General features: G+C 29.1%; 1 protein-coding gene across 2 annotated transcripts in view; it reads left to right on the top strand.

Moving 5' to 3' along the window:
• LOC107448379 (protein TANC2) overlaps nt 1-14,712 on the top strand; it is a 34,718-nt gene that overhangs the window by 13,267 nt on the left and 6,739 nt on the right. For both annotated transcript variants that reach the window (XM_016063549.5, XM_071187478.2), the window contains exons 10-17: nt 326-513; nt 1,572-1,758; nt 7,073-7,308; nt 10,764-10,971; nt 11,046-11,273; nt 11,796-11,966; nt 13,079-13,271; nt 14,088-14,263. In XM_016063549.5, coding sequence (XP_015919035.3) covers nt 326-513; nt 1,572-1,758; nt 7,073-7,308; nt 10,764-10,971; nt 11,046-11,273; nt 11,796-11,966; nt 13,079-13,271; nt 14,088-14,263 — 1,587 coding nt within the window. The remainder of the gene's footprint in view (nt 1-325; nt 514-1,571; nt 1,759-7,072; nt 7,309-10,763; nt 10,972-11,045; nt 11,274-11,795; nt 11,967-13,078; nt 13,272-14,087; nt 14,264-14,712) is intronic.

Here is a 14,712-nt window from a genome sequence, read left to right as displayed (position 1 = left end):
CATGTGATTTTTTTAATTCACTATTATAACAATGTTAAGTCAATTTTAAGATATTAAAGCAAGATTGATTTTTAGAAAATAATATTTTACAAGATATGAATATTTGAAAGTACTTCAGATAAATGAAGATTTGTTGAATATTACACTTAAAAAGAATAAAAACTTGAAGATAATTTCAGAAACGGACATATATATATAGTAGTGATTGTTATTGAATGACTAATCTAATGAATCACTTATTCTGGCTTAAACAAAATTTCTTTTATTTTTTTATAACTTTTAACTTTTTAGTAGCAATAAAAGAATAGACTTTGTATGATTTCAGGTTGTAATTACTATTAAAAAAGTGGATGTAAATAAATTATCTTCCTTGCCACTTCATAGAATAAATCTAAATTTATCTGAGCTTAAAGTTCAAGAAGATCTTTTTCGTTATGCCAGATGTAGAATAACTAATAATCCAGTGATGCAAACAAACATTTCCAGTACCGGAGATAGCGATCAAATCACCAGGTAAGAAAAATATCTTTGAAATTTTAAATACTTTTATTATTTATCAAAAATTGCAATAAAAAATTAATAAATTTATCTTTTTCCGGGGTCTACAAGTTTTTTAAAGCTCATTCATCAATTTACTTAATGACAAACATGGAGCTTCAAAAAAAATGTTTCATTAATATTGTTATTTATTAAATCTACAAAACTAAAAACAAACGCCATCTGATAATTCCCTTTGATGCTGGTAGATTTAACATTCCTAAATATTTTCTGCTATGTGCAACAACTACTATTTTATTAACTATAACAGTAACCATTATTTTTTGTTTTGGGTTTTATACTTTATTTCAGTTTTCATTGCAGAATATAACTGTTTTCCGATTATCTAGTACTCAATTTTTATAACACCCTTCTGTTTAACATTCCTAAATATTTTCTGCTATGTGCAACAGCTACTATTTTATTAACTATAACAGTAACCATTATTTTTTGTTTTGGGTTTTATACTTTATTTCAGTTTTCATTGCAGAATATAACTGTTTTCCGATTATCTAGTACTCAATTTTTATAACACCCTTCTGTTTAACATTCCTAAATATTTTCTGCTATGTGCAACAGCTACTATTTTATTAACTATAACAGTAACCATTATTTTTTGTTTTGGGTTTTATACTTTAATTCAATTTTCATTGCAGAATATAACTGTTTTCCGATTATCTAGTACTCAATTTTTGAAACACCCTTCTGTTTAAGCATCTGAAAAAGGCATTTAGGACGCCGATCGTATTTCATATAATAATTGAAAATCGTATTTTTTCCTCATATGCTATACTTGTATATTTGTTATCGATACTGTATTTGTATAAATATTTTGGCCGGAAAACCAGCTAAAACTATCTTTTATCATACACATGCGTTCTGAGAATTCTTCATAATACATTGCATAATGCATTCATAATTTCTCAGAATTCAGAAAACAAATGAAATAATACATTTATGTTTAAAAATACTACTAAAAATGCTTACAAATTTGATAAATACTCATGTTTTAATGAAGTATTTTTCTTTTGTAGATTTGTTGAGCACCTTGTAAAAAATGGACAAGCTTCGTTTTTGTTTATGAGGATTGTATTAGATTTATTTCAGCAAAATTACTTAGTGATTAAAAGCAATACATTTAATGTCATTCCAACCTCTTTGGATGAAGTATTCATGTTGAACTTCAACTTAAAGTTTTCTTCTATGGTTGCATTCAATAAGGTAAATTTAAATACTCTGTATGTATTGCTATCATGCACTGTTAGAAATTTCTCGGAAAAAATGGTTAAGTAACAATTCATTGAACGGTTATTTTAACACATTTAATCAAAACAGTCAAAAAACCTTAAATAAAATGGTAATCAAACTGTTAAGTTTGAGAAAAACTGTTTATTAACTGCTTTCACCTAATACGGTTAAACAACCAGAATTTTATCGCACCAACTAGAATCACCTAATGAAGCTACTTATTAGTAACTGCGTCCATATCATAGCCGAGCGGGGTTTACCTGTCAATCTCATGGCCGGCAGAACTGGAATTCGAGTCCTAGTGCTAACACCACAATATTTCCTCCCCTTTAACAGACGAAGAATTTCCAGTGTCCGGCACTCTCCAATGCCCATTACCTTACGAAAGGCCGAGCTCCTATGTCTAGTTAAATAATTAACTTTTCTTACGTTTTTGAAAATTGCTAGATGTAAATGGTTAAAAAACCGTATAGTTTCGAATTCATGGTTTTATAACCATACTTTTTGTAAATGGTTTCAAAACCATAAACGAAAAAAAAATTTCTTTACCGTAAACTTTACGGTTAATTAGATGGACAGACAGCTGCCAGTTATTTTACCATAATTTTAGAATGAAACTTTTAGCATTGTGTAGCTAATTTAAATTCTGAAATTCTCTAAAAAAAATTTTATGTAACAATCGAAGCATTCGAACTTAACCCTTATCAGTATATAAAGTCAACGTAAAATAAATTCATGTAACACAATCATTTAAGCCGTTTTTATTTTCATAGATTTTTAAAGATTTTCTTTCATTGACATCTTTTAAATACAATAGCAAACGTTAAATTTACTTTAAACAATACGATATAAATGCAACCTATGTTTACACTTGTTTCAACTACGAACACACTGTAATTTACTTAAGCATTATTTTATAAATTTTCAGGGATTTCTAGCTGTGAGTACAAAAAGGGAACTTTTGAACTTATGAAAATACATAGGAATTTTATTTTAGAAAAACGTCACATGCTTACGATTAAAATTTAATTAATTGACGTTTGCACCGTTCATGAACATATCCTATTGTATCTTATGCATTCCTACTCGTAATTGAAAATATCATTTTTTTATTTTCCAATAAGTTTATCATCTTTCATAAAAATGGTGGAGAAAAGAAAAATTCTAAAGGCTTAATGCAAAAAAAATGCCGTTTAATTTCGCTATCAAGCAAATAGTCATAGTACACGCTAAATGTTTAAAAATTACGTTAATTCACCCAATAGATAATTTATCTACTCTCCGCACTTACTTAAATAATCTAACAAAGAGCAAGCTTCAATTAATTACTTTTTGTGTACAGCTTGTAAAAGTATGTACCGTACAAAGACAATAATGTTTGATAAAAAGAAAACATTAACGTATGAATCCAGCCTATTTAGTCTGTATTTATATCTGATTGATCATAAGCAGTTACAATCATGATAAATGAAAAACGCAATTTCATAAATATTGAGTGGGTCAAAAACAGTCTGCTTTCTTTTAAAGAAATTGATTTAGGTTGCGAAGTGTAATCCTAATAAATTAGAATTCTTTTTAAAGGTATATTAAGACATTAAGAAAAAGAAGCTTTAGGAAGCTCCATTTTATAACTTGAGTATCAATAATTAATGATAAATAGGTAAATACTTAACATCTTCCATTCCTTTATTATTATTCTGTATGTTTAACATCTTTTTCAATGCTATTATATTTCAAATATTATTGTCTTTCATCATTTGCTAGCTTTATTTATTTTGAATTTTCGATGCCTGTCACATACAATTTGCACAAATTCAACAAAAACATTTACATTCAAATTTATTTTATTTTATAACCATCGTTGAACAGCCGACCTAATTTTGGTTTTACGAATACTAACGTTCAACTCCGTAGCCTTGTAATCTTGAACCCAATCCAGAAGACAAGAGAACTCCTGGATCGAGTATTGGGTGAAACTTTGCCTTCGTGGAGGACTTTTTGATGAAACTGACCCCCATTTGTGATACATGGAAAGGAAAACCGCGAAAACCTTCCACGGTTAGCCTGATGGCAAGGGGACTCAAACCATAGAGTTGATATAGTAGGTAGAGGAACCAAGTCCGCTTTATTCCTTCCGAAAAGACACGCCACAGATAGCAAGCAAAGAGTTACAATCACGTGATGGAAAGAGTGCAATACTTGGCGTTGTATCACAAATGTTGGCGCACTAAGTTTTTAAACAGCTTTATTTCGATATTACCGATGCGCAAATAATCGGAGCATTTGAAAGACAAGTTTTAAACAGCTTTATTTCTATATTACCGATGCGCAAATAATCGGAGCATTTGAAAGAGAGAAAAAAAATATTTTCGTTAATCATATTTCTTTATTATTATTAAATGGGTTTTTAAAACATGAGGAGTTTTTTTTTCTCTTAACAAATAATTTTTAATTAAAGTACTGCGTTTATTTAAAAAAGTTCAGTAGCTCTCGTCTGTACCCTTAACACTATTCCTTAAAATTTATTCATTATATAAAAATAAAAAACGATATTCTGCATCACTTATATTTATTACTCAGAAAATTTTTTTTTAAATGTTTTTATTGCAAAGACCTATTTTAAAAAAAAAATTACTAATATATATTGTAATAACTATTGTTATTTTTTTAAAAAAAAAATAACTTCGATACAAAAATCAGGATTTTTTTTAAATCTACCAGGGCTTAAAATGTGAATTTGAAAATGTTGCCCTTCTTTTTTAATGAAACACAAGTTCGTTTAAAAAATTAATTTAATCTTTACGTTTTAAAAGTTTTATCACTGTTAGATAAAACAAATTGTAAAATTAAACAGATTGTCTGAAAAAAGTTCGATGCTTAGAAATAACGTTAATGTTGCAGCACTTTTATCATTTTTATTTATGCTCACCAAGAGACTGCTCGAGAGGTAATATCAAATTTCGGGAAAAATAGCTTCGGGGAAAATAAAACCCGTTTTTAGTAGAACAGATTAGTTAGAAAACATATTTTTGATTAAATTTAATTACGTTTAGAATTTTATTTATACATTGAATACATTAAATTATTTATACAATAAAGATTATTTACATTATTAATTTAGAATTTTGACTTCTTTTTTTCCTGACACTTAAAATAGATATTTTCAAAAATAAACTGCTGTTGCATTTTAACTTAATACTCAACAATTTGTCTAAATATGAAAAAAAAATATTTATTCTAATATAAAAGTTTTCAGCTCCGAATAGAGAAAAATATAAGATTAAAAGCATTAAACTAATCAAAGAAAATAATGAAAGAGTTTAATTAGAAATTTTACTTTGTATTTCATGTACAATCTAATTCCATAAATTACTAGGAAGTTTAAATTGTACACACAAAGAGACTAGTAGAAAAGCTTTAGAAATTTAAACAAAAAATACTTAAATAAAAGAGAAAGCAATTAGAATTTTTACTTTGTACTAAATGTAGATTGAAACTAATGACGAACTTATAATTAAAATATCTTACTTTTATTTGTGATAGAAATTGCAATTTATGCAACTTTTTATGAGGTAAATTTATGCAACTATTATAGGTCAATGTATATTTAATAATTTTTATGCAGAAAACCAGTATCTTAAAAAGTAGCAGTTAAAAATATTTTACTTTACAAATAAAAGAACCATAATCATTTTATGGACATTAAGAAAATTACAATGCCGATCCATAAAAAATGTAATTTTCTTAAAAATAGTAAGTGCATTTAAAACTATATCTTTTAGCCAGCTGCAAATTAAATGTATACAATCTAGATAAAGGTAAAAACAGTTGAAATTTTACAAGAAAGGTTCACGATGCTAAATCTTTGCACCACAGCCAGCTGTTAGCCTTGGCCGTCTGAGCAGTTTATTCCATACCAATGCATAACATGCGCTAATTTACTGCACTAATTTACTCCTATACAACTTATCCACTTCTATGTTATGTTTTCTAAATTTGTTGCACTAAATCAAACTAATTCTACGCTTTAATATACTAGTAAAATAAAGTATTTCCAATAAAGCAACTATTTTTAAATAAAAAGAAGATAAACAAGTACTTAATGATTATATTAAATATACCTTAATTTATTTTCTAAATAGTACATAATTTGTATTCATTTTATGTATAGTAACAGAATTATATAATTTTATTAAAAATTAACACTAAAACTACTATACACTATTTTATATTTAAATACTAAAAATATTTCATAGAATTTAATTATTCATCAAACATATAAGAATATACAAATACTAATTTGGTTTTTAAGCATTCCTATGTAATTTAAAAAACACAACTTCTTTTGTACCATATTTTTTATTTAAATATATATATTTAAAGGAAACATTTTAGAACAAGATAAATATTGGGTTTTAGTAATCAAGAGGTAAAGATATACAAAATCTTCAGAATATACAGAAATGATATCGACATTTAAAGAGAACTAAAACAAAACCGAAAGTTTACTCAACTGTTCCTTGGCGCTAAAGTATCTCGCCAAGGAAGCCAACAAAGCTTTGCAGATATTTCAGCTAAAAATAGAGTATATATTGAAATATACTTAAACATTATAAGTTTAAAGTTTAAGAAACAATAAAAACTTATGTTAAATGCAAAAAAAGTGAGCAAAAACGAGCGTAATTGATTATTAAAGCGAATAAAATATGATTATCAGAGCATGACTGAGTATCGGAAAATTTTTAAAATCAATTTTAAAATAGAAAAAGTGGAAAAAAAATGTCGCCCTTTCTTGTAAAAAGTTATCGGACAGTCCCTAGAAAACTTCTCCGTGCAGCAAAATGCTCAGGACTTTAGTACCATTCTTATTTCTGAATTAAAAAGACAGACAGTTAATTGCATCAGACGATCGCAATGCTAAACGAATGGACGGGAATCGAAGCGGTCTCAGTGAACGGCAAGTTTGGGCTACAGTCACGTGACTTTATCTTGTCCACGGGTCGGGGGTTATTCTACTCTCTCTACCCAGTATTTCAACTCTATGACTCAAACCCATGATCCGTCTACCACTGAGAATATTTCACGTCAGCAGTGAGGTCGGTGCGAATTCGTATAGACCAGATATTGCTGGAATTCGAACCCGGTTCACCTCATTGGAAGGCGAACACTCAATCACCTGAGTCATCGCGGCTATGTATTCAAATTTAATAATAATTCAGTATCATCCAACTATTTAATTTTAATTATTTTAGTAAAAGAATATCAAAATTTACGCAAATATTTTTAGGTGAAGCCAATTTTGGAAATATGCCTTGCTTCTCAAAATCCCCTGACTGCTTTGGAAATTTTTTATACGTTGGAGTCAGCATCTGTTATTCCGAAATTAAATTGGTATGAGTTTACACAGAATCTTCACTCACTCTATGGAATTCTAATCCAAAGAAAAGATGAATCACTAATGATTTCTCATTCTGCGTTGCGTCATTGGTTGATAAACAATAAAAAATTCGCTTGTGATATTAGGTAAGTAAATTTCATTTCCACAATCATATCTTTTACTTTAAAGTACTATATTAGGAACTTAGAATGGGTACTTCCTGCAATTTCCCACAGTAAATATTCTGAAGATAGCTACCCTAGCAACAATTCTACCTTGGCCCCAGTTGGGCTACAAATTGGTTCAATGTGAGCCCAATGAGAACATGCACCAAGGGACCAATGTTAGGATGACTAGAATTTTTAATATTGGTCCTAGAATGACCTATATAGGGCCTACGTTGGCCAATAAAGGGCTTATATTGGGCTTAATAATAAATATAAAATATTGAGTGAATCTGACAATTCCATATAGTGCCGATATTGGTTGTAAAGTGACTGTAAAATATCGAATAAATCGAATTAATTCTATATAGGGCCAATATTGGTAAAATAACGACCCTTTTAATCCTTATTGAGCCAATAATATTCATGAATATTGGTTCAATGAGGGCCTAAGTTATTTGGTAGCAACATGATAGCCAAAAAATAGCGAAACCTGAAAACCTTCTTAATGATAAGAATTGGCTAATGAATATCTGTATGCATTTAATGTACAGTGCGCAGAATAAAAGACGGACCACCATTAATAACTTTTGACCTAATGATTGGATCTTCACGTTCTGGGACTCAATCTTAATGGCTCGTGGGGGTGACCTCAAATATGCTACTTTATTAATACAGACAATATTTTAAATTAATAAATCAGACACAAAAAACGTACTTTTTCTGAATAAACGTACCTTTTTTTCGTTGATGGATTCAGATTTCTGACCCCCAAAACGTAGGGGGTAGCCGCAAACTTGGAAATATTGTTCCAATAGTTTGGTAAGGAATATAGTCCCAATAGTTTGATTTTGTGTCTGATTTCGTAACTTAAAATATCGTCTGCCCTAATTTATTAGCATATTTTAAGGTCACCCTTTTGAACCATTAAGATTGAGTTAAGATCCGATGGTCAGCTCGAAAGTTATTCATGGTGGTCCGTTTTTTGTTTTGTCTAATACACGCATGTTAAGACAATAATTACTTCTTCAGCCTTTAAGAATGAAACAAAAAATATTTTTCTAAGATAATATACAACATTTTTTAAATATATAAATTTTTCAAATCATTTTAAATAAAGTAATTTTAAATGGCAAAATAAAAAGTGTGAGCAAAATCGGTCGAATAGTTTCTGAGAATCGAATGAACTGAGCACTGATTTTACTCATATTTGGTATTTTGCCATGTAAAAATAAACTCTTCAAAGTTATGTAAAAAATTGTATACCTTACAATTCAAATTTCGACTATGATAAAATAAACAAATAAAAAAAATGGCAAATGCAGACTAAAAATTTTTTTCGCATGGAATGATCTTTGGCTAAATAAATTTTAACATTGTATGCAAAAAAAAAATTTAATTCGCTTAAAAATTTCTCAAGATACGACGAAGTACGCAAAAAGTAAAATTGACATTAAGGGGTCCAAACTTTGGACCATATTTCCCAGATTGCGGCTGTTCCCTATGTTTTAGGGGTCCGAAATCTGAATCCGTCAAGAAAAAAGCACGTTTATTCAGAAAAAGTACGTTTTTGTTTCTGATTTCGAAACTTAAAATATCATTTGCACTTATTAATATAACATATTTGAAGTCACCCAGTTGAACCTTTAAGATTGATTCCTAGAACGTGAAGATTCGATCATCAAATCAAAAGTTATTCAGGGTGGTCCGTTTTTTATTTTGCGCACTGTGCTTTGCCCATGTAAAGTTATTTTGATTATCAGCTTATTCGACATTATAATAGTGAGATGTATGGAGAATCTGACCACAGACATATTCAACCGGGGTAAAATTAAGAAAATTTAGTCACTGGTCGAAAGGACCAGTAACTAAAAGATATTACTAGTCTTAACACATTTTCTCTAGTCCATTTATATGTCTTTTTTAAGTTTTTTTTTTTAAAAAAAAAGTTAATTAAGTGAATTTAAATAAGAACAGATACAGAGAATATGTAATGTTACAATTATGATTAAATATGCTATTTTGTGACATAAATACAGACCAAAACGAATTAAACCAAACCAAAAATTAAAAAACCACAAATCAAAAATTCAAAAAAAAGGCACATCATCCGATGGTCCTGGGGACACATGATAATTATTTTATAGTAGTCCAAGTGAAATTTTAGTGGTCTCGGATCAACTGAACACCGTTAATTTCGAGCCCTGTTCAGTACAATAACAATAATTCAAATGTTAGATTTTCGTATTTTATTCTAACCCATAGAATTTATGCTTTGTAATATTGTTGTAATATTGGAAATCAGCTAATGCTGTTGCACTTAAAAATACAGCTCTTAGTTCCGGCTTATATTCCTTTTTGACCAACACCTTGACTTAATATGAGTTAACCTGAGTAATATATTTGTCATCATAGAAACTAAAAACTCTGCAAAAGGTAGGATTATTGTTAACATTATTGGCGGCGTGACAATAAGCGTAAGAAAATACTAACATAACAGCTTTTTGTATCATCCATTTAGAAAATTTGCGAACAAATCTTTTTCAAATTGTTCTCAAATGTTTGAAATTATAGTTGAAAGAGTGGTCTAATTTATCCTCTCCAAAAGTGACAAATTGCAACTTTTTACTATTTTTATCTCATAACCGTCGTTGCACAGCCAACCCAATTTACGAATATCAATGCTTAACTCAGTAGCCTTGTAATTTTGAAACCAATCTAGAAGACAAGGGAACTCCTGGATCAAGCATTGAGGAAAACTATCCTTCATGGCTGACTTTTTGATGGAACTAACTCGTATTAGCGTTACATATGAATTAAAATAACAAAGACCTCCGACGATTAGCCCGAATTCAAGGAGATTCTAACACATGAACCGTCTACCATTGAGAATATTTTACGTCAGTATTGGGGTTGATGTGAGCTGGGAGCAGAATTCGTAACAACCAGACGCCACTGAGATTCGAATCAGGGTCATTTCATTGAGATTCGAACGCTTTATCCCCTGAACCACCACGCAACTGTAACTTTAAAGAAAAATCCGTGAAAAAAAAACTTTGAACTTCATACTAAAATTAACTGCATTTGTACTTCTGTTTACATTATCTAACACATGTGCCGGTATAATTTCTCAAATTCGAGCGTAAAGGTTGAAGACTCTTATATCTTAAGCCCATGAATTAAATTACAATAAAATAAACAATTTTATCATATGAAAGAACCTTTAAAATTAGTGTGAACGAATCTTTAAAATAAGTTAAGATTTGGATTTTAAAAAGCATTTGAATTTGTGATCTTTAAATAAAATAGAGATTATCTAGCTGCAATTTTTTTCATTTTTTCACAAAAATTAAAATTTATGAGTAAGAACTTATTTTTTACTATAAATGTAGAGTTTAATGCTGTTTATTCAATATCTACTAATGATTCCTTTTTAGCTTGGGACATACCTATCTTGCATTATTGCCAACTAGAATGTGCTATCCTCTGACTAAAGAAAAAGAAATAGAATTTGTGTATCATCTTAGTCGCTGTAAAATTTTAAAAGAAGACAAAAAACTTTATTCTCTCTGGTTGATGCTTTCCCCAATTGACATCTTAGACGCCTTTGCAAACTCTCGAGCACTATTTTGGGTTGATTCAAAGGTAAAATCTCAATTATTTTTTCCAAATTTTTTTTTATAAATCCCTTATTAATAGCTGTTTTTCACACTATGTAGATTCTTCACTTGCTCTTGGAATCTAACGCTAATCCTAATTCTAATATGGAAGCAACACCAATAATTCATGAAATTTGTAAATTAGGATCTGCAGAACTTTTAACTACTTTTATGCAGCTGACAGCAGCTACAGATTATGCTAATGAAATAGGAGCTACTCCATTGATTATAGCAGCAGAGAGAGGACATTTGAAAGTCATTGAAATATTGATTAATAACGGGTCAAAGGTAGGTGGATATATATTTATTCTACATTATTAATTTAGAAATTTTTAGTTTAGGGTCATTCACACTGCATCCGATTGTTTTAGGCATGCGTACTACATGTTTCGAAACTACATGTAAGACCGATTGCTCGCGCATGCGTGGAATCACATTCAAGTGCTATGTCATATGCGATTTGAATTCAGTGAGAATGTTCCACATGCTTGAAAATATTTCTTATAGTTTTGAAACTCTTTGAAAAGTATTTAAAACCTTGATTCGTTCACCGATTATGAAAGCTGATTCATACATTCACATCATTTATTTACCACATCCCATGCGGAAAAAAATGTGTATGATGTCTTTCTGAAATGTTATAAATACTTCTTACTCATTTTTGATAACTTTATATAATGTATTTCAATTTATAATACATATTTTTTAAGCAATATGAAATATTGTGTTAAATAAAACATTATTAAAAGTGCTTTCAATACTAAGCTAGAATTTCTTAATATCAACTTTAAATATTATGCATATTTTTAGGTCCACTTACAAGATAAAGTAGGCCGATGTGCTCTAAGTTGTGCGGCTGAGAAAGGATATCTGGACATTGTGACTTTCTTGCTGCAGCCTAACAACTGGGTCTCTCTTTCTCAACGCTCTCAGGCTATTCAGAGAGCTTTAATAACTGCCTCTGGTGCTGGAAGATATGAGGTTAACTATTTTTTACTTAAATAAACCAATGTTCATCGACGCATTTCTTTATAATTTTCACAATGATTTCTTTTCTATAATGTATAATGTGCATACCTATAGGCATTATATTTTTCATAGCAAATTTCCGTTTTATTCCTTTTTAGAATTTCACGAAATTTCAAGTGACAACTAACTTTAAAAATACATAACTGAGGTTAGTTAGATATTTTTAAAATTTTTGCACAAAAAAGTAAGTAAACTTAAACCATAAAAATGTGGCAGTGTGTAATAAAAATAATGTTAATATGTTAATAATAATAATGTTAATATGTTAATAATAATAATGTTAATAATAATTGATAAATAATCTATCGCTATCTATAGTTCATTCTCCAGGGGTTGGTACTTGACTCCACCTCCTCGGACAAAGAGTTCATTTCAGTGCGGGAGTGAAAGGAGAAACGTCTCCGCGCTTGAAATTGAGACCAGCCTTAATGCGCGCCAAACGCAAATTGCGAATTCTTGTTCAGTCACTTACTTCGCTTTATCATCTGCTATTATACCTTTTGTTACTCTAGCTAATTAAATGTATTGCAGCAAAATTTCTCAATAAGGACAAACTATTCACTCAAAAGAGAGAAATGTCATCAAATTTATGAAATATTTAACGTTAAAAAAATGCACATAAAGATTGCGAAATAGATATTTCTGTCATACGATCGCCAAATAGCAGCCTTGTTCAGGAATGTTCACATCCTTCTCCCAAAAATAGTGAAATAATATCGTGGAATACCACGTGATGATGGCAGGGCCAAGTGCCAACTCCCGGTGAACGAACTATACATACATTTGACTGATACTTTGATATTTATTGACTGATGGCTAATATTTGCATTGGCTGATAATCTGAAAATACCTAAATAATTAAAAAGTATAAAACGCCTTTTTTAATTAAAATAATTAGCCCACTTTACCAGAAAAAAAATTCTACTGAAAAGAAATTAACTATTCTTCACACAAGTGTCTTACGCTTATTTGACGTTGATATGACTATTACTCAACAAGACTTTCAAAATTTTAGAATCATTCAATATCATTTACATATTAATTTTTAACATTTTCTATTACAGATTTGTAACGATCTGGTGAAAATATATAACGATTCAAATATGACTCTCAATAAACTAACAACTGCTTCTAGTGAAGGACAAAAAGGCTTATGCCGTTTCTTTTTGAGCTTCAGTTCTGCCTCCAACGCTGATAATCTTAAGCTTGCAGCTTTTCTGGGACATATTTCAACATTGCAAACTTTAGAAGATAAAGGTATCGAAAATATCGAGTTATTACAATTAAAAAAAATTTTCAGCATGACCAAACGCTTCTGATTGTTATCTCCTAATTCTTGAGAGTAGGTGAATTCGACATTCATGTTTTTGTCAAAAATAATTAAGTTCTAAATTTTTCCCCATCTCACACTCTATATTAATGAAGAATAAAGCCAAAATGTGTGTTATTCATCACCATTGATTAACATACTTTTAAAATAAAATGTCAGTGCTTAAAGCAGTTTTTTGTCAGCTATAATAAATAGTAGATTTTCGATAGCAAAGAAATTAAGATTCGCTTTTGAATCTTTTTCCTAATCTAAAATAAAAACATTTTATCATAAGTTATATAAATAAAAAGGCTGATTTTAACGCATTTAAAAGAACCACTTTTTGTAAAAACTTTTTTAGTTAAACTAAACAATCAAGACACGAAAAAAGTTATCAACTTAGTATCTCGTATAATTTATTGGCTTTTTTACATATAATAAAATACAATAGCTTTTCCGGGGTATTATAAGCAGTTGGTCTAAATGCGAAATGTAAAACTTACATTTTCTGATGCATTTGACTTAGAAAATCTTACACATTATTTAATAGTTGTTATATATTTATGTATTTAAGTACATTAACATTTACAAACGAAATATTCATAAACGTAAAATATAATATGAATAATAATGGTACCTCAAATTTACTAATTTAACTGTGATGGGAGGAATATAATGTCATAAGTTTGAATTAAAGAAATTCGTACATCTTTACTTTTTGATAATTATCTATAAATAAAACATTTTTTTTACTTATATTACAGACATAGATTGGAATAGTAAGGATGAATTTCGGAGAAGTGCTCTTGCTTGGGCTTGTATCAATAATAAAACCAATGCTGTTCAATTTTTACTTGAGAAAAAAGTGGCTGTTTCAGATAGGGATTATGAGCTATCAATGCCAATACATTTAGCTGCAAAGCATGGAAATGCAGATATGGTAATTTTGTTTAGTTGTTTATTCATTCGAAGTAAATAAATAAAATAAATAAATGAATAAATAAATAATTGATCCGCATGTTTCTAAGAGACAAGGAGGTAAAGTGAAATCATATTCTTCCAAGAAAATTTTTTAAATATTGTTAACGATGTCCATTTTTTACTCTTGTACGCTTAGAACAATAACTATAAGTTTCAGGACTATAACTATAGTATCAGGGATAACAACTTTAGTGTAACAATAATTAGACACAATAAGGATTCGATTGAAAAATAAGACAAAATTATCTGTGTTTATGAATTATATCGATAGTATAATAAATAAAAAAATTTATTAATTTATTTTTCATTTCATTTACATACATTTTAAATTTTAGCAAAGTTGTTTTTCACTAACCAAGAACTTACTTCTCAATTTATATCGTTTCAGATAAAAAAACTTTTGTTGAC

This window comes from Parasteatoda tepidariorum, chromosome 11 (genome assembly GCF_982258835.1).
Source record: "Parasteatoda tepidariorum strain Cologne lab strain chromosome 11, Ptep-v5.0, whole genome shotgun sequence".
Taxonomy (NCBI): Eukaryota; Metazoa; Arthropoda; class Arachnida; order Araneae; family Theridiidae; genus Parasteatoda; species Parasteatoda tepidariorum.
Note: the sequence above shows the minus strand (reverse complement) of the source record. Positions and strands in the feature narration are given on the sequence as shown.